General features: G+C 39.7%; 1 protein-coding gene and 1 long non-coding RNA gene across 2 annotated transcripts; both read right to left on the bottom strand.

The window, feature by feature from the left end:
• Nucleotides 1-1,826: 1,826 nt before the first annotated feature.
• LOC124542120 (nascent polypeptide-associated complex subunit alpha, muscle-specific form-like) lies at nt 1,827-10,405 on the bottom strand. Its single transcript, XM_047120053.1, has 14 exons — nt 10,373-10,405; nt 10,155-10,279; nt 9,353-9,419; nt 8,739-8,769; nt 8,110-8,142; nt 6,713-6,799; nt 6,083-6,295; nt 5,228-5,566; nt 4,821-4,997; nt 4,465-4,611; nt 3,333-4,274; nt 2,629-2,808; nt 1,884-1,887; nt 1,827-1,839 (listed from the first exon to the last, which is right to left on the bottom strand). The coding sequence occupies exons 1-14, from the start codon at nt 10,403-10,405 to the stop codon at nt 1,827-1,829; spliced, it is 2,391 nt and encodes a 796-aa protein (XP_046976009.1).
• A 4,397-nt stretch (nt 10,406-14,802) lies between these two features.
• Nucleotides 14,803-16,099, bottom strand: LOC124542163. Its single transcript, XR_006967309.1, has 2 exons — nt 15,836-16,099; nt 14,803-14,948 (listed from the first exon to the last, which is right to left on the bottom strand). It is a non-coding gene; the product is annotated as an uncharacterized LOC124542163 (long non-coding RNA).
• Between the last annotated feature and the right edge of the window lie 3,609 nt (nt 16,100-19,708).

Below are 19,708 nucleotides of genomic sequence, written 5' to 3'. Positions count from 1 at the left end.
TGGTTAGGTGATCCTCCTTGTGGAGCGTTAGGTGATCCTCCTTGTGGTTGGTTAGGTGATCCTCCTTGTGGAGCGTTAGGTGATCCTCCTTGTGGTTGGTTAGGTGATCCGCCTTGTGGTTGGTTAGGTGATCCTCCTTGTGGTTGGTTAGGTGATCCGCCTTGTGGTTGGTTAGGTGATCCTCCTTGTGGTTGGTTAGGTGATCCTCCTTGTGGGGCGTTAGGTGATCCTCCTTGTGGGGCGTTAGGTGATCCGCCTTGTGGTTGGTTTGGTGAACCGCCTTGTGGTTTGGTTGGTGATCCTCCTTGTGGTTGGTTAGGTGATCCTCCTTGTGGAGCGTTAGGTGATCCTCCTTGTGGTTGGTTAGGTGATCCGCCTTGTGGTTGGTTAGGTGATCCTCCTTGTGGTTGGTTAGGTGATCCGCCTTGTGGTTGGTTAGGTGATCCTCCTTGTGGTTGGTTAGGTGATCCTCCTTGTGGAGCGTTAGGTGATCCTCCTTGTGGTTGGTTAGATGATCCTCCTTGTGGTTGGTTAGGTGATCCTCCTTGTGGGGCGTTAGGTGATCCTCCTTGAGGTCCTGTTGGTGAGGTACCTGCACTGCTACCAGTCGACGTGTTTGTGAAGCTTGAACTACTTGTTCCGGGGTTTCCGTTTACTGGGCTGGTCGGGTATCCACCTTGTGGTTGGTTTGGTGATCCGCCTTGTGGTTTGTTGGGTGATCCACCTTGTGGTTTGTTGGGTGATCCTCCTTGTGGGGCGTTAGGTGATCCTCCTTGTGGTTGGTTTGGTGAACCGCCTTGTGGTTTGTTTGGTGATCCTCCTTGTGGACCTGTAATTGTTTGAACCATTATTTAAATCATTTATTGTTCATTGTACATAAAAAAAAAATCTTAAATAAAGTTTATTATTATTTTCTAAGAATATGTCAACTCGACGCTACTAATTTTATTGTGTTTACTTATTTGCTGTAACACTCGTGTCTTTTCTGTTATACCGGTGGTCATTTTATTTGGCATACTCGATGATAGGATAATACACTGGCTACCTAACACTTGCACTCCGGGACGGAGGCCATTTACATAGTGGGTATCATAAAAATGACGGTACATAAATTAAAGTAATATCTTGTTAATACCCTTTTGCTCAGTTAAGGCCACTTCTCACATTGAAGATTAGTCATCTTAGTATTGATACAAGGGCCTTTACTGTCATTGTAATATTTCAATTAAAGAATTTTGCAATTTTTTTTAATAACTATCACTACATAGTATAAAACATAGTTGCTTTCTCTGTCCCTATGTCCCTTTTATGCTCAAATCTTTAAAACTACGAAACGTATTTTGATGCGTTTTTTTTTAATCGAAAGAGTGATTCGAGAGGACGGTTTGTGTATAAAATACACGGACACTATAGTATAGACTGATAATTAAACAAGTTTGTAATATGAAGTCGTATATAGTCAAATTCTGTAATATACTTAGTATCAGTATTGTACCCGTGCGAAGCCGGGGCGGGTCGCTAGTAATGAATATTGTATTGGGATACCCTAGCATTTTTACGCAAATTTACCTGTGGAAGAACTGGATACAGTTTCAGTCTGACCATAGCTGTTTGTGTAGGTCTGTTGGCTGCTTGTGTATGAGCTGCCTGCATTGCTTCCAGTCGACGATGTAGTGTAGCTTGAACTAGTGGAACTAGGGTTTCCATTTACTGATCCGCCTTGTGGTTGGTTTGGTGATCCACCTTGTGGTTTGTTGGGCGATCCGCCTTGTGGTTGGTTAGGTGATCCGCCTTGTGGTTGGTTTGGTGACCCTCCTTGTGGGGCATTAGGTGATCCGCCTTGTGGTTGGTTAGGTGATCCTCCTTGTGGTTGGTTTGGTGACCCTCCTTGTGGGGCATTAGGTGATCCGCCTTGTGGTTGGTTAGGTGATCCTCCTTGTGGTTGGTTAGGTGATCCTCCTTGTGGTTGGTTAGGTGATCCTCCTTGTGGTTGGTTAGGTGATCCTCCTTGTGGGGCGTTAGGAGATCCTCCTTGTGGTTGGTTAGGTGATCCTCCTTGTGGCTGATTAGGTGATCCTCCTTGAGGTCCTGTTGGTGAGGTACCTGCACTGCTACCAGTTGACGTGTTTGTGAAGCTTGAACTACTTGTTCCGGGGTTTCCGTTTACTGGGCCGGTCGGGTATCCACCTTGTGGTTGGTTTGGTGATCCGCCTTGTGGTTGGTTTGGTGATCCGCCTTGTGGTTGGCTTGGTGATCCTCCTTGTGGTTGGTTAGGTGATCCTCCTTGTGGTTGGTTAGGTGATCCGTCCTGTGGTTGGTTAGGTGATCCGCCTTGTGGGGCGTTAGGTGATCCGCCTTGTGGTTGGTTAGGTGATCCGCCTTGTGGTTGGTTTGGTGATCCGCCTTGTGGTTGGCTTGGTGATCCTCCTTGTGGTTGGTTAGGTGATCCTCCTTGTGGTTGGTTAGGTGATCCGCCTTGTGGTTGGTTAGGTGATCCGCCTTGTGGTTGGTTAGGTGATCCGCCTTGTGGTTGGTTAGGTGATCCGCCTTGTGGGGCGTTAGGTGATCCGCCTTGTGGTTGGTTAGGTGATCCGCCTTGTGGTTGGTTAGGTGATCCGCCTTGTGGTTGGTTAAGTGATCCTCCTTGAGGTCCTGTTGGTGAGGTACCTGCACTGCTACCAGTCGACGTGTTTGTGAAGCTTGAACTACTTGTTCCGGGGTTTCCATTTACTGGGCCGGTCGGGTATCCGCCCTGTGGTTGGCTTGGTGATCCGCCTTGTGGGGCGGTAGGTGATCCAGTTTGAGTTCCTGTATTTATTTGAATAATTATTTTATTACTTGAGTTTCATGCCAAAACGTAAAAAGAAATTAACACAATTTTCTTTCTCCTTCCGAAATTTAATTGCATTGCTACTGCTTTTATCTCTACTATATTTATAAACGCCAAATTACTGTTGTTTATTCGTCAGTTCCTACACTCATATTTTAACTTTCCTATCGGCATTCATTTACTTTTCGATAATTGTTGTTCAGAATAAGATCCTGGGTACCCAACACCTAACCTCCCGTATGCTGGCCATTTACATATGTCGTATCTAAAAATGGATACATTTAAAAGTAATTAAAGTGAAGTAATTGCCTGTGAATGTCATACCGCTAACCTAATGCTCCATCTCTCAGTGAGGAGATGTTCCTTAGTAATGAATTTTGCAGAAACAGGATATAATAATTGTGGCTATCGTCGTAAATTATCAATATCAAAATAGTGTTTGCATTGAATTAGAAAATTATTGTTTTATATAGATATTCTACCAGCGAATAGGGAAACTAACCTGTGAAAGAACTGGATCCACTGTCAGTCTGACCGTAGGTGTTTGTGTAAGTCTGTCCGGTGCTTGTGTATGAGCTGCCTGCATTGCTTCCCGTCGAAGATTTAGTGTAGCTTGAACTGCTGGAACCAGTCGTTTGACCGCTTGGTGATCCTTGCTGTGGGCTGTTTGGGGAATCACCATCGGGACTGTCTGTTGAGTCATCAATGGGACTGCTTGGAGATCCTTGCTGTGGGCTGTCTGATGAGTCATCATCGGGGCTGTTTGGTGTTCCTTGTTGTGGGCTGGCTGATGAGTCATCATCGGCGCTGGTAGGTGATCCCTGCTGGGGGCTGTCTGTTGAATCGTCATCGGGGCTGGTTGGTGATCCTTGCTGAGGGCTGTCTGATGAGTCATCACCGGGGCTGGATGGTGATCCTTGCTGAGGGCTGACTGATGAGTCATCACCGGGGCTGGATGGTGATCCTTGCTGAGGGCTGACTGATGAATCGTCATCGGGGCTGTTTGGTGCTCCTCCTTGTGGGGTAGTAGGTGATCCTCCTTGTGGGGCGTTAGGTGATCCTCCTTGTGGGGCGTTAGGTGATCCACCTTGTGGTTGGTTAGGTGATCCACCTTGAGGTCCTGTTGGTGAGGTACCTGCACTGCTGCCAGTCGAAGTGTTTGTGAAGCTTGAACTACTAGTTCCGGGGTTTCCGTTTACGGGTTCGGTTGGATATCCTCCTTGTGGTTGGCTTGGAGATCCGCCTTGTGGGGCGTTAGGTGATCCTTGCTGGGGGCTGTCTGATGAATCATCATCGGGACTGGTTGGTGATACTTGCTGTGGATAGTTAGTTGATCCACCTTGCGGTTGGTTTTCTGATCCCCCTTGTGGTTGGTTTGATGATCCTTGCTGTGGGCTGTTTGATGAATCATCATCGGGGCTGGTTGGTGATCCTCCTTGTGGGCCTGTTTAATTTGAAATTATTAATTTATTTTCAAGTCCCGTTAAGAAAATCAAAACCCAAGTCCGTTGCGTAGGTTAAATGATCTAATTGTTCACAGGGTGGGAAGCGACTTCATCTTATAGTACTTCGATTTCCAAAATCAAATGAATATTTGTCCACTGATACATAAAAGATCGCACTATGCAACTTACCCGTAGCGGTAGTAGATCCACTTTCGCTCTGTCCGTAGGTATTGGAGTAAGTTTGTCCATTATTTGAGAATGAGCTGCCGGCGTTACTACCACTTGATGTTTGGCCATAACTTGAGCTCGTTGAACCAGGATAGCCATTTTGTGGGTCTGTTGAAAATTAAACCAATCATAAAAAAACGTTTAATTTGATTTTTAAAAACTGAAAATATTATAAAATAACCTTTTGTTGGCCAATAATTTATTATAAAATCGGCGCCTCGTTGCGTATTGAAGAATATACATTATGCAGTCCGAGTGTGGTCCTATTTTCTCAAATTCAAAGAAATTAAAGTAGAAAATGTAAACGTATTATTTACTTGTTGATGAAGTAGATCCTCCGTTGTTCTGATTCCATGAGCTTGAGAAAGCCTGTTCATTGTTTGAAACTGAACTGCCTGAACTGCTACCACCAACAAATTGCGTGTAGCTGGCGGAACCAGTAGTTGGTGTACTCAATGGAGCGGGCACATTGTTTGAGGGTGCAATTGGTTTACCTTTAAATAAAAAGAAACAATATGAACGTACAATCCTCCTACTACTTGAGTAACTGTCCTAAAGTAGATGAAGTTCAAGTATAAATAATTATATCGCTCAGTCGACATAGGTTTATTTCGCAAAATCAAATCGAGACGAAAATAATCGGTTTAATCGTGTAAGTGTTTGCGTTTGTTCAAGAGTTATGTGAGTTGAACATATTCAAGGTTACTTAAATGAGCATATATACCTGCGAAATCAATCGGGCTTCCTGGAGCTGGAGCAATGGGCCCGACTGGTTGCTTGGGTGGAAAACCGGGAGGGACTGGGTATTGACCAACGAATGATCGAGGAGAGAGCATGTATCCGTTTCCTGTGGTGGGTACAAATCCGCGTTTGTAATTTTCAAGTGAGGGAATATTTACAAACGCAGGCTGAACGTAAGGAACAATGGGTTCAGGATAAATTGGTCGCGGGTAATACACGGGTTCTGGATAGAACTGTGGTGGATAATATACTGATGGTCGGGGTTTTGGCGGTAGTAGTTGTGCTGGATACGATTTCGGTGGAACGTTATTTACGAATCCTCCTGTAACAATATACGCTTGATTAAGTATTTGCTTTGAAGTTTACAATAGTAACCGTCAAACAAAACAAAATTCGCTCTCTCAAGTTACCATCACATAAAGCATCAGATCACTGAACACATAAGTCAAGGAATTAAATGGCATTGTAAGAAGTAAATCCCATTCCTCACATCGTCGACGTGCAACCAACCATGGGAACAAAGATGTGATGCCTGTAGTTACAGAACTAGCAAGTGAATACAAAATGCAATAGAGTGGGCAGAAACGTCTAAGACTGTATGTTCCTTTATTTTAGTACGAAGGATGGTCGTACACCAGGTATTTTATTAATCCACTGGAACACTGGGCTTCGCCATGCCAATGCAATGGTCAAGTTAGACCTACTAATTTACTCAAGAATGCTAAGAATAAATTGACAAATATACTTTCAAATTAGACGAGCACACTCCCAAACGTCAAATGATATTCGTTAAATCTAATCTAACAACACCAAACGAGGAATAACGCTACACACGTACCTTCGTTGTAATTGTAGTTACTGTTCGAACTAGAGGACGATTCCTTCGAGTCCGACACTGATCTCCAGTAAGCGTTTTCGTTTCCGTTGTTCACTTGACCAGCAAATTCATTGCGATTACTGTTCGAGCTCTCTGCTGTGTTTGAAGAGCTAGCAATATTCTTCCAGTAGGACTGGGTGTTCAATCCAGACGTTAGTCCATCCTTTTGATCTTCTGTAAAGAAAATCACATCACAATTTACAAAGCAACCAACTACCCTCCTTGCTTCGCAGTCGCAGTAAGGGCCTATATACCCAATTTAGATTGAAGAACAAACATAAACAGTCCGCTGCGTAGTCTAAAAGATCTTTGTGTATAGGCTCGGTTCTATGATATGTAGATATGTTTACGAACAATATTACAAGCTATGGAGATCAGTGGTACTGCTTGATTTTGTATGTGTAGGTTTGTTCGTTTGGCGCATTGTTCAAACTAACAGCCCAGTTGACTTGCCTCTGTTTTAATATCTCTAAATTATAAAATTGAATTATTGACAGGTACGAGAATTTATAACACAACTCCTAATTGAGAATTTGTTTAACGATTGTGCGTACAGTTGCAAGCCACGCTGTTCTGTGTTCATGAACTTACCGATAGGCTCGAGTGTCAGTGTAATGATTTGTTTACCAAACTTGTCCAACTTCTTGTCTGCGATAAACTCGTATTCGTTACCATCATCTGCAAGTTTTTGACGTTGTCAGTCCACTTGCCATCGACTTTGTATTATGGGTGGGGGTGTATTACACGTCGTATTAGTGACGAGATTTACATAATTATAGTCGATATTTTTATATATTTTAAATTTCACATTTGTCTTATTTTAATTTAATTTGGACCATTATTACCATTCAAATCACAGAACTAAAGCTTAAAATCTGGCTTCAACTTGGAATTCTGTGATAGGGGTCCAGTTATATGATTGGAGTGAGCAAAGTATATAACAGCTTATAACGATGTGGGGTGCATGTCAGTCGCCTCCTCGTGGCGCACCCTGGGCAACGGGGCCGGCTTGTGTGCTCGCCGGCCGCGGCTAAGACTGACGCGGAGGAAGGCCGCGAGGTCGCTCCTAGTACTTCTCCGAGCGCAGCGGAGTGGACTATGTGAGCGGCCCCGCTGGCATAGCGGAGGAGTGTACTATATGTACAATATGTATTATATGTATTTATGTAAATATTGTAAATAGTTGTGTAAATGTCAATATATATATATGTATATAGAACGGAGGGCTCTTTATGAGCGTCGAAGGAGGAGTGGTGGTCCACCATCTGATGCGTGGTGGTCCACCGTGTGGTGTGGAGATACACCGATGGTCGGCGGCGGAGCCTGTCATCTTATCCGCCGCCACCAGGGCGTCAGCATTGTTGGCGCCCAGCCTCCAGTGGCGGACTCGGGGGAGTCCGTCACGCTTACTGGACGGAGGCAACGGAGGAAGGCGCGCCCTTGGGCGCGCATTCAAAGATTTGACCGCCTCATGGCGGTCGCCGCGGGGGGGCCGCGGAAGTATGCTTTAGCGTTCCCGTAGCCCCTCCATCACGCGGTACGGTGGAAACCCGAGGAGGTTTTAGTGGGTAGGACAGGGCCTTCTGCCCTGGCACGGGGCCCTTATGGCCCCGGTCGAGTCCCACATACCCGTCCCGGTCCCCCGGCCGGGCGGGAGGCGTAAATGCCTTTCCTCCCCGTAAAACAAAAAAAAAAAAAAAGCTTATAACGATGTATGTACTTTAAGTCCAGATACGATTTTATGCGCTCAACATGTCAATATTTAACGAATTTGAAGAGTAAAGAAGGTAACTGAATATTTTGGCGGTTCTTCGCGGTAGACATTTGAAACCGGTTGTGTGAAACTTGCATTGTATTTTTATATTGAATAAATTGTTTTAGACGCCTATCTAAAATATTTTATTTAAGAAATGATCACTAGCAATAAACATTGTGAGTTACAGTTTAACGAGTTTCTTAAGATATTATAATATATAATTATGTCTTACCAGGAAGATCGAGTTTTATGTATTTTCCATCGTCTGTAAATAATTATTAACATGCTTTAAAAACGTATTTTTAATAACCCAAAGCAAAAATTATTGAAATGTCTCTAATTCATAACAACTCAAAGTAAACTTGCCAATATTACTTTATACGGAAAATAATACATACACACGTATATAAGAGTGCATGTGTGTGTACGTAAACACAGAGTCAATATAAGAAAAAAACCCTATTCCACGAAACGAGCTCCTAAAGGGATTTGCCTTTGGTCTATTCGACTGCATTGCTGGGCTTTTTCTTGCTCTAATATACTTGTATTACACATGTGAACCGTCCCTTTGCATCACAGAAGGCATGGGACATGGGACATTTATACGCTGCAGAGCATCTATTTGTGAACAACGTCGTAGAGTATGGAGGTCAGTGGTGCATGTGCGAGTATTTTATTCCCTATTAACTCTTGTCGTGTGGTGTGGCATTTGTAAAGGGAGTTGTGAAAATAGGGGGTGAATTTTGTTTGCGGACATAACTGTGCACTGCCTGTCTAGAAAATGGCATGACTGCCGTGAACTATATAGATCGAGTAGCTCTATCAGATAGCAGATCTATGTGGAATTCCATAAATACTTACGATGTTTTGGAGCAACCAGCGCATCCAGTACCTGTACCAAAATTAAATCAAGTTAAAAAATGCATAATGAGTTTACCAATGTTAATAAATTGAAGACAGCACATTTTTTGTAGTATAAGTGATAGTATTCCCTCGTTTCCAACGTTAGGACGAAAATTCGAATATTACGTTGATTTAAAATACCAATAACTAAACGAATGGTGGTAGGGCTATGTGCAAGTAGTCGGTAGGTACCACACATCCATTAATACTTTAGTTTCGATAAGCCTGTACATGTGATGATCACATGTTACCACAATGAGATGTCGTGCATGGACTTCAAAGGCACATGGGCGTCGATATCATTACTCGCTAATATTTTTATAGAATGGGTTCGCGGACTGGCAAATTTGTCACCGGATTGTAAGTCACCACCGTTCATAGACAATGACCACTGCACTACCGCCCTTCTAAACATGGATAAAGTCCCTTGTGCTAGTAGTTGTAATGGCTCATTCGCTCATTTGAGCACAAAATACCAAATATTCCGAATGGCAGATTATAAACATAGGGACAAAGTATATATTACACAGGCAAAACTCGATTATATACAAATGTAAATAAAGAAAACTTACGCCAATCACGCAGAGAAGGATAAGATACGATGGCTTCATCATATCTTTGGTCTCAGGACTTAATATCCTTAAAAGACCAAGTGTCCAACAAGACTATGCCATCCTGGGCCTGTGCTCGCCTTTTTATACCAAACGGATTCTTGTACAAACATCGTTATTGCCGGTATAGCAAATATATGTAATGGGTAATAAATAATCGATTACAACTGAATAAATACAACTATTGTTTCGAAAACAATAAACTATTGATATTTCAGACAACTTTCATTTTCCATACGTAGATGTCGTCTGCCACGCTGCGTTGTGGGCACCAGTCAGGTGTGAGGTGAGGACCTTTGTTCTTGCTTGGGGTGGTTCAAGCTTGCTTTGCAAGAGTCTCGTGAACAAGACATTCGTAGACAATGTCGAAATATCGAGCTCCACCGAACAAAAATAAAAAACATGGTAAATATCCCGAAATTAATAACTTTAATAACAAGCTTGCTTCGTACCGAATTCCATCAATTTCGGTTCAGTGGTTTGGCCGTGAAAGATCAACAAATAGACAGAGGTACTATTGCATTGACAATATTAGTACGGATTCGGTGTACGGTGAACCAATAATAAATTAAATCGCTCGCATCGGTCTCCGTTGTGTTTTGAGAATAAGCTAACTTTAATATCGGATTTCATTTGAATGTTACGCACACTATTGTCCTGTCTGTCTCGCTGATGAAAACGACTCTTGCGTTTTCCCTACATGAAGTGGAGGGTTATGTGGGACTTGCTAGCACCCGAAAAAAACTCACGTGCCTTACTATACCACAAAACCAGCGGTACTCTCTCCGTCTTCCAGCAGGCACTAACTGCCCCCAATAGGAAGTCGCTCCTCAATGCATCTTTGAGCATATCTCTCTTCACGTCAACGATAGACTCTTCTGTGGGAGTCTGCACCATTTAAACATGTACACACTCATCTTTGAAAAATATGAAAGACTATTCTTCAGTCCAACTGCAGTCGAAGCAATCCAAGACCGGTACCGTGGTGTCCAGGATCAGGCCCAAGTACTGCATCAGAGAATGAATGATGAAAGATGCCCCTCGTAAGAGACCTTTTTTAGGCCAAAGGAGAGCCACCGCTTTCGTTATCAAAGGCTTCAATTCGTTCAGGATACCTTAAGCTTCAAAAAACCTCAACGAACCCCCTTGATGCACTGAATGTTAGGACTATCCCAAAAAAAAACTAACCTTTCAGGGACTTCTTCGTGAGGATAATAATAAGAATAGTATTCTGCATTATTCATTGTAGAACATGCTGTGTGTGCTGACTGACAGAGGACTCGCTTATGAATACTTTATTTAGGCTATATTACAAAATGTATTATTTATAACTTAGCTATTGAACTATTACTGTTTCCAAATTTTATTTTAAATTTGTATTAAGTAAGTTTTTTTTCATTGGTTGTTATTTTTAGTTAATTTTGTGGGAATTTTAAAGAGCTACCTTTAGTACGAATTCGTTCATGGTCGACTACGAATTTCCATCAATGTCCTTTCAGGTCATTTTATTTCGATTGATTTGAAATAATTTCCTTCTTTTTATAAATTTTTGGAAAGCTAAGAAAACGGTTATGTTTTTAAAATAATCTGCAGGCCAAGTTTCATAATGATTTTTTTAGTTTTTAAGGTATTTTTGAGGAAAAAAGCTAAAAAATATTGAAATTAAATAAAAAAATAATTAAAACGAAATTCGTTTTCCACATCGCATTTTTAAATTAGGACCGATAATTATTGTTTAAATATTGACAAATATTCAGTGTTTAATCATTTTTAAAAAACAAAAGAAAAAAAATGATTTTATTTGATACTTTTTTAAATACATTTTTGACAAATTGTGAAAGTTAAAAAACGTGATAACTCAAAAATGGTTCACTGTTGGATTATGCATATGGGGGTTAAAATTATTGCAAATTGTCACCCCTATCACCTCCTAACGGATATACGTCGAATTACCAATAACCCTGTATTCCAAATAAGAAATCTTGTGTTAGAAATTCCAAGGAATTGTTCTTATTAATCCCGGTTGCTAAATTTCACCTTCGGGCATCTCGTCGTAATTCAGTTTAAGTTTAAGTTTCACCCGCACCAGTTCGATGTCCGAAAATCCACAACAGCGCGAATTCTAAGACATGTTCTGCCTCGCACAACCTTTGTGGAACCAGCCACCGAAACATGTCCCATGGCGTTCCCATGTCGTACGTCCGAACCGATACGACATGGGAACCTTCAAGAAAAGAGCCTACTACTTCCTCAAAGGCCGGCAACGCACCTGCTAGCCCCCTGGTGCTGCAGATGTCCATGGGCGGTGGTAGTACCACCTGGCCCTACGATAGCTACGCCACTGGCCAAAGGGAAATTCAGCAGCGGACCTTCTTCCAACAGCATCAACTTCCGTGTCTTGTAATCCTTCGGAGACGACTCGCTGCACATTCGTCAAACAGTTCTCATGGCTTTGCACCCAGGTATACTAGAACCCTTACTACGAGTCCGACAGTAACCTATAAAGTATTTTTTTAGTTTATGGTTTGCTTCCATACAAAACCTATCAACGCCTCAAAGGACCTGGTCATATTTTTTTTATTTTTTGAATATTTTTTTTCCAAGCGCCACATCATACCACATACTAAGAACTTTTTAGCACATCTATCCTTTTAAAAAAAAAATTATTATATTTTCGAAATGTTGTTTTTCACTTGTTATTATATAAATTTACAAAAAACATTTTATTTTTTTGTATTACATCTGCACATGACAGCACATGTCGAACACATTACGGCACAATTTTAATAAATTCGATAAAGTAAAGTAGCGGTGCTTACCGGTCTTGAAAAAAGTACCTCGTCATAAAAATGATATTTTTTTTATCGTATCATATGTTGTTATTGTATCCGATTTCATAAAAATAAGTGTACACAATAGATTTCAGAACGTCTTTCGTATGACTTTAGATTTTAGAAGTAGGTAATACAAAATGTTTCCACGTGACCCGCTTAGTTTTAAAAATAAAAAAAAGACTCACTTGTTAAATAAAACAACTCACATCAATGATGTTGTAGTAAACAGATATGTTATTAATGCGCAAAAAGTGAAGACTAGAAAACGTCCTAATTGGGACGTTTGCCTTTAGTCGTTTTACGTATTAATACATCACAATTCGGTAGTAATACGTTTTGCGTAATTAAAACATCTAGTTATCCCTTTTACTTATTGTTTTTATCAAGCTGTCCTTTTTACTTTTAACGAAATGTAAAAATAAACTAAAATAAACGATCCCCGGCGCGGAACACGTTTTTCTGGAAACTGTTTTCTGTTTTTTAGAACGTCTGGTATGGCTGTATAAAATAATACATGATGTTTTCCGGCGCAAACGGATTATTTAAAAAAAACAAGAGAGTCGCGCATGGAACGACAATTCAAAAAAATATTGTAAAATTCGATTTGTAAACTTTAGGGCAATAATATAAAAATTAAACCAACAATAAATAAATACTATACTTTCTTCCACTGGCGTATTTAATAATACTAATAAATGTTATTTCAATTTCAAATAATTCAAATTCGATACGTATATAAAAATATAGCAGTTCTAACTATTATTATTTCAGTTAAAATTATATAAGTACATTTAAAAAAACATGACAAACAAATGTTTTTTAACAACAGGATTATAAGATTTATAAAAGTAACAAAATAATATTTTGTGTACTGGTGTTTTAATAACAGCGAAAGCAATATTATGGCTGAAGACTGGCTACAACAGCAGGCGGGCTTTCATTATATTTATAAACCACGAAGTGTAACTCTGCGGTGAAATTAAATTTTAAGCCGTATTTTAAACTGACAATTATTAATTACTCGTAAAAATCGCCTTAGGAAAAAGTTAATAAGTATTTGTGTTAACTCGCGTTAAAGAAATGAATAATAAATATTAATTTATTTTAAATATATTTATAAATATGATACAAAAACAGGTGAGCCTAATATTATAATTTATTTTTAAATGACACGCTAACACGTTATTTATAATAATAACAATGAAAACAATTAGACAATTTACATTTTAGAGATTCCTTTATCCGTACAACTGGCTGGAACAAAAAAATATAAAATAAAAAAAACAAAAGCGCGCCGAACTGAATTCAAACATTTAAAACCGCCATTAAGTTTTCTTCTTGAGCGTGGACTGTAAGCTCGAAATTGGGCATTGGCGCGATTTGTAATTTGTTAAAATGTGTTCACTGTGGTTTATTTTCGATGCGTTAGCATAACTGAGTAAGTCGTTACTGCAATATCTATGATTTGGTCATTCATTTATACATACTATACATTAAATTCGAAGGCAGAACTATTTTTGATTTGATAGTCAATTGTTTTAAGAATTATAAATTAATGTATTTTTTAAATCTATTTCACTCATATGTGCTATATGTTAGTTATGTAAGAAATATAATTTAAGTATTATCATAATTAGAATTAAATTGCTTAAACTATAAACAAAATATTAAACAGAAGATATAAGTGTAATATGTATAGTGATTGAATGGGTATTTTCAAAACCTATAAAACACTTAATTACTTTTGATATATCATTGGAGGCAGTTGAGAACGCCTCATAGACATGCTGGAGTCCATATAGTATTATGAGTTAACTATCATTCCTTAAATTAATCATTTTAACATAAAACCAACATATTTTTTAAGCTATCAGTGTATCCATGCTATATTTGGAGCAGCTACGCTGTTAACAATAATTTGGTGCAGAAAACCAAGAAAAAAGTTACCATGCACTGCAATCTACATCTCGGTATACATTTTATAACCTATTTATTGTATTCAAACAATTAATATAATAAAAAGTGCATTTGTCTCTTTACCAAGTATCTAATATTTCCTGTGACTAGACTAGGTATGGTTTTAGAAAATTAAATTGAATTTTAAATGAGTAATTTAATGAATTGTTTTATAAGAAATATCTATTCATATTATGACTCAACGAAGGTGGTTTGTTTTGCCCACTATAATAAATAATAAACTTAAAAACTCATTGCTTAATAGTACTATGTTATTGTTAGTATAGTTTTGGATTATTGGTTATAGTCCAGTTTCAGCAACTTCAATTAGACTATTTAATATTTTTTTTTAATTTAAACAGAAATTAATACTTAATTATACAATAAATGTGACAGACTTGGAAGCCTCTGATATCATATTATGATTAATTGTGTTGAAAACAATACAATATTAAATCTTAAGGAATCAGTTAGTTACTGGAAACTTACAGAAGGTCTGTTTCTCAGAGATACCTTATTTGGCAGAAACTGTGTTCTGCACTATATAACTATTACTATATAAATATAAAAGCATATGTATGTAATACATGTAATTGTATTTTAGGAAAATAAAAACACAAATTATTTCAGTAATTATTCTATTTAATTTTGTTCAACTACATTTTCACCGAGGTTCCTGAAGTTGGAGTTACAGATGCAGCGTCTCACTGGAGAATGCAGCTTGTATGTAGTTGAGTAGTATCTAGGTTTGTATTTCTTCTTAGGAACTGTAATAACACAATATTTTTCATAAAAAGATAAATAAGCATACAAAATAATCATGATCACAGAATCATTATAATTATATTTTAATATTAGAACTGTAATAGTCTAGATATATCTAAATATATTTAGATTTGATTAGTATTATAATTTATTGAAATACCATAATCATTAATTATCATCAATATTACATAAACATTTTGTTTAAACATATCATGAATTTGCTTGTTTTTTACTTATTATACAATTCTGAGAACAAATATCTGGATGTTATCCATAAAATGAATCTGTATGATTGTTTAAATGAACAAACACATCCATGTTAACGCACAATCTATACTAATAGTATAGATGTGAAAGTAACTGTCTGTCGCTCTTTCGCAACCAAACCAATGGAGTGAATTTGATGAAATTTGGTATGAAGCAAACTTGAAGTACAAGGAAGGACGTACCTATGCTACTTCTTTCACGTACCTATCACATGACAACCAATCACCTTAACGGCGAGCGAAGCCGCGTCCAAGAACTAGTTATTGTTAAATAATTAACGCGAAATAAGCTATAAATTAAACTTTATAAACAGGAAATTATAATAAGTTAAATATAGATGTAAGCAAATTCATTTTACCTACATATAGTTGTTTTGAATATATATATAAGTAAGTACCTATGTTACTGTAAATTTGTAAGGAGAATTCAATTAACAATACTTGGTCAGGTTGCTTGCAGTTGAACTCAAAATCTTTTATATTAAAAACAATATACACTGCATTGGTATTTTTTTAGCCGTTCACAATATTTATTACAAAGTATAAACTAACGGCTCTTACAATTACTAAGTACCTAAGGTATTATATACGTAGCATAATATTTTTTTTTTATATTTACGTACCTCTTGATGGAGTTTATAACTTGCAGATTTGAACAATCACTGGTTCTATAAAAAAAGGTACCTACTCGTATATCACCTTCCAACTTTTAAAATAACAAATGTCTATAACTTCGCAACAAATGTCAAATAGAATTGAAACGGCCGAATATATTAATTATTATATAGGCACAATGCAAATATAATATTAATGAAAATGTTGCTATTAAAATGTTAAAAAAATATAAAAGAAGGGCCAGTGCAAGGTATATTTGAAATCAAATCAAAATAAACTTTATTCAAGTGGGCTTTTACAAGCACTTTTGAATCGTCATTTGACAATTAAGTGAAGCTACCACATAATTTGGTTTTTCAATAATTACAAATTAAAGTAACGTGAAACGGAACGTATTTCAAAAACACTAACGTTCTATCGTCACATCACTGATGTTTTGACTACTTATTTGAGGTTATAGTTGTAAAAAGGTGATCATTGAAACGAAAATTAAATGCGTTTTACGAATTAAAATGGAAGTCGGGATTGTTGCAGACTCCCAGATTTCTCTTGTCAGCTTAAAACCACTCTTATCTCAGTTTCGTGTCAGAAGATCAAGTCAAACACCATTTATTTGAAAACTTTGTCGAAGTAGATCAACACATTGGCACACAAAACATTCGCCTCTTCGCCCATTGAGGAAAAGGATTGGATCATATTCCACCACGCTGCTTCAATGCGTGTTGGTAAAATACACATGATAATGAGAATTTCGATGAAATTTGACACATGCAGTTTTCCTCACCAGGTTTTCCTTCAACGCCGAGCACCAGACGAATTATGACCACAAATTGAGCAGATGATGTGCTTGCCTGAGTTTGAACCTACAATCATCAGTTAAGATGCGCGCGTTTTAACCACTGGCCCAGCTCGGCTCAATCGAGCAAAGAGTCAATGAGTATCGATAGTCCGTTTTAAATTTTTACAAAAAGTATCTCAAAGATCGAGGAAAAATGCATAATTATGAAGCCAGTGAGGACAAGCACCATCAGTGGGTCAGTGACAGACAACAGTGACGTCATACGAAACAAAGGATCCGTTTTCGTGCGAAAATTTAAATAGTTATATTGAAACCGCACTTTTTGCAGTAAATTACAGTGTTGTGAGTTCGAAATCGCCCAGAATAGCGATCTCTGCGGGATGGGATCTGCTGTAGTTCGGAATCTGAAGTCAGTCGTTCGGTTTCGGCAATCAACACACAGCCAGATAGTCGATAGATCCTGCCCCTCAAGGACGAGGCGTCGTGAGCAGATAAGTAAACGCACACCCCAGTTCTAAATGGGTGCTCAAAATGTTTATACAATTGTGTACAATATACCTACTCGTATTATTGTATCAGTCACCTATTTTGATTTCAAGATATTGCAAGTACCAAGCCTACGTTAGTTTGGCATGGATATATTGTTATTTAGCGGCAGAATATTTGATGACCCACCCACCCACATCTACATCATCAGAAGGGCTCGCAAAGTGCGCTACCACCAAGTAGTGACTGGAATTTGATTTGATTTCAGCCCGCTCGTAATGACAATAGGATGTTTAATGTCGCAAATAAAACAAAATACTTCGTAATGCTGAATTTATTGCTCTTAAGATAAGGGTCAGTTTTCAAATGCGTTTTTCGTTAAAAGTCAATCGATTTTTAGACATCGCGTTTCTCGTTAGTAATATCTGAATTGTTGTTGGAGTTCTTTGGGCATCTCTGAGAAGCTGTTGAAGCAGACACAAATGCGGCTCTTTCCTGGGTAGTTAGGGTAGAAACCTGGTCTGAGCGGAGCTGAAATAGAAAAAGAAAGAAATCAATTACGTTAAAAATGTACAAAGGCATCGAATTCAAGCTTTAATAATCAAAAGTCTGAATTAAAATGTAGCTTAAATGTGAAATGTACCGGCTTATATATAAATTACTAGAGGCTCTAAGTTCCCAATTAACGCGGGTGAAAAACCGGTGTATACTGCTCTCTCCGGCTGAAGGGACATAATGAAAAGAAACATTCTCGTCTTTTCCGACGAGCAAAATTTAAATTCTACTCTGTATTCTAGCACATGCATTTAAATCTTACTCTGGATTAGCTCTGTTTATTGCCGGAAGCCGTATGTTAATCAGTCGCTCAGTTATAACGGTCTACGCAACAACTGAAATACGAAATTAACGGAAGAGTGCTCGAGGCTTAATATGGGAATAACATTGTGGAAGGATCATAAACTCGTACCAGATTGTTTGGGACTTCCGATGGCTCCAGCTTGAGGTCCTGATGGTGAGGTTCCAGCACTGCTGCCAGTCGACGTATTTGTGAAGCTTGAACTACTCGATCCGGGGTTTCCGTTTACTGGGCCGGTCGGATTTCCGCCTTGTGGTTGGTTTGGTGATCCGCCTTGTGGTTGGTTTGGTGATCCTCCTTGTGGGGCGTTAGGTGATCCGCCTTGTGGTTGGTTAGGTGATCCTCCTTGTGGGGCGTTAGGTGATCCGCCTTGTGGTTGGTTAGGTGATCCACCTTGTGGTTGGTTTGGTGATCCTCCTTGTGGTTGGTTAGGTGATCCGCCTTGTGGTTGGTTAGGTGATCCACCTTGTGATTGGTTTGGTGATCCTCCTTGTGGTTGGTTAGGTGATCCGCCTTGTGGTTGGTTAGGTGATCCTCCTTGTGGTTGGTTTGGTGATCCTCCTTGTGGTTGGTTAGGTGATCCGCCTTGTGGTTGGTTAGGTGATCCTCCTTGTGGTTGGTTAGGTGATCCGCCTTGTGGTTTGTTGGGTGATCCACCTTGTGGTTTGTTGGGTGATCCTCCTTGTGGGGCGTTAGGTGATCCGCCTTGTGGTTGGTTAGGTGATCCTCCTTGTGGTTGGTTAGGTGATCCTCCTTGTGGAGCGTTAGGTGATCCTCCTTGTGGTTGGTTAGGTGATCCTCCTTGAGGTCCTGTTGGTGAGGTACCTGCACTGCTACCAGTCGACGTGTTTGTGAAGCTTGAACTACTTGTTCCGGGGTTTCCGTTTACTGGGCCGGTCGGGTATCCTCCTTGTGGTTGGTTAGGTGATCCGCCCTGTGGTTGGTTAGGTGATCCTCCTTGTGGGGCGTTAGGTGATCCGCCTTGTGGTTGGTTAGGTGATCCACCTTGTGGTTGGTTTGGTGATCCTCCTTGTGGTTGGTTAGGTGATCCGCCTTGTGGTTGGTTAGGTGATCCTCCTTGTGGTTGGTTAGGTGATCCTCCTTGTGGGGCGTTAGGTGATCCGCCTTGTGGTTGGTTAGGTGATCCACCTTGTGGTTGGTTTGGTGATCCTCCTTGTGGTTGGTTAGGTGATCCGCCTTGTGGTTGGTTAGGTGATCCTCCTTGTGGTTGGTTAGGTGATCCTCCTTGTGGTTGGTTAGGTGATCCGCCTTGTGGTTGGTTAGGTGATCCTCCTTGTGGTTGGTTAGGTGATCCTCCTTGAGGTCCTGTTGGTGAGGTACCTGCACTGCTACCAGTCGACGTGTTTGTGAAGCTTGAACTACTTGTTCCGGGGTTTCCGTTTACTGGGCCGGTCGGGTATCCACCTTGTGGTTGGTTTGGTGATCCGCCTTGTGGTTTGTTGGGTGATCCACCTTGTGGTTTGTTGGGTGATCCTCCTTGTGGGGCGTTAGGTGATCCGCCTTGTGGTTGGTTAGGTGATCCTCCTTGTGGTTGGTTAGGTGATCCTCCTTGTGGAGCGTTAGGTGATCCTCCTTGTGGTTGGTTAGGTGATCCTCCTTGTGGTTGGTTAGGTGATCCTCCTTGTGGTTGGTTAGGTGATCCTCCTTGAGGTCCTGTTGGTGAGGTACCTGCACTGCTACCAGTCGACGTGTTTGTGAAGCTTGAACTACTTGTTCCGG

The sequence above is a fragment of the Vanessa cardui genome, chromosome 30 (genome assembly GCF_905220365.1).
Source record: "Vanessa cardui chromosome 30, ilVanCard2.1, whole genome shotgun sequence".
In the NCBI taxonomy this organism is placed as follows: domain Eukaryota; kingdom Metazoa; phylum Arthropoda; class Insecta; order Lepidoptera; family Nymphalidae; genus Vanessa; species Vanessa cardui.
This window is presented reverse-complemented; position numbering and strand designations above follow the sequence as displayed.

Excerpts from the sequence above, each read along its gene's own strand:
- LOC124542120 (XM_047120053.1), bottom strand. The coding sequence starts at position 10,405 with ATGCAGTACTTGGGCCTGATCCTGGACACCACG. Across the intron at positions 5,567-6,082 it reads TAACTACAATTACAACGAAG|GAGGATTCGTAAATAACGTT; the intron begins GTACGTGTGTAG and ends ATATTGTTACAG. Across the intron at positions 4,275-4,464 it reads TGGATCTACTACCGCTACGG|GCCCACAAGGAGGATCACCA; the intron begins GTAAGTTGCATA and ends CAAATTAAACAG.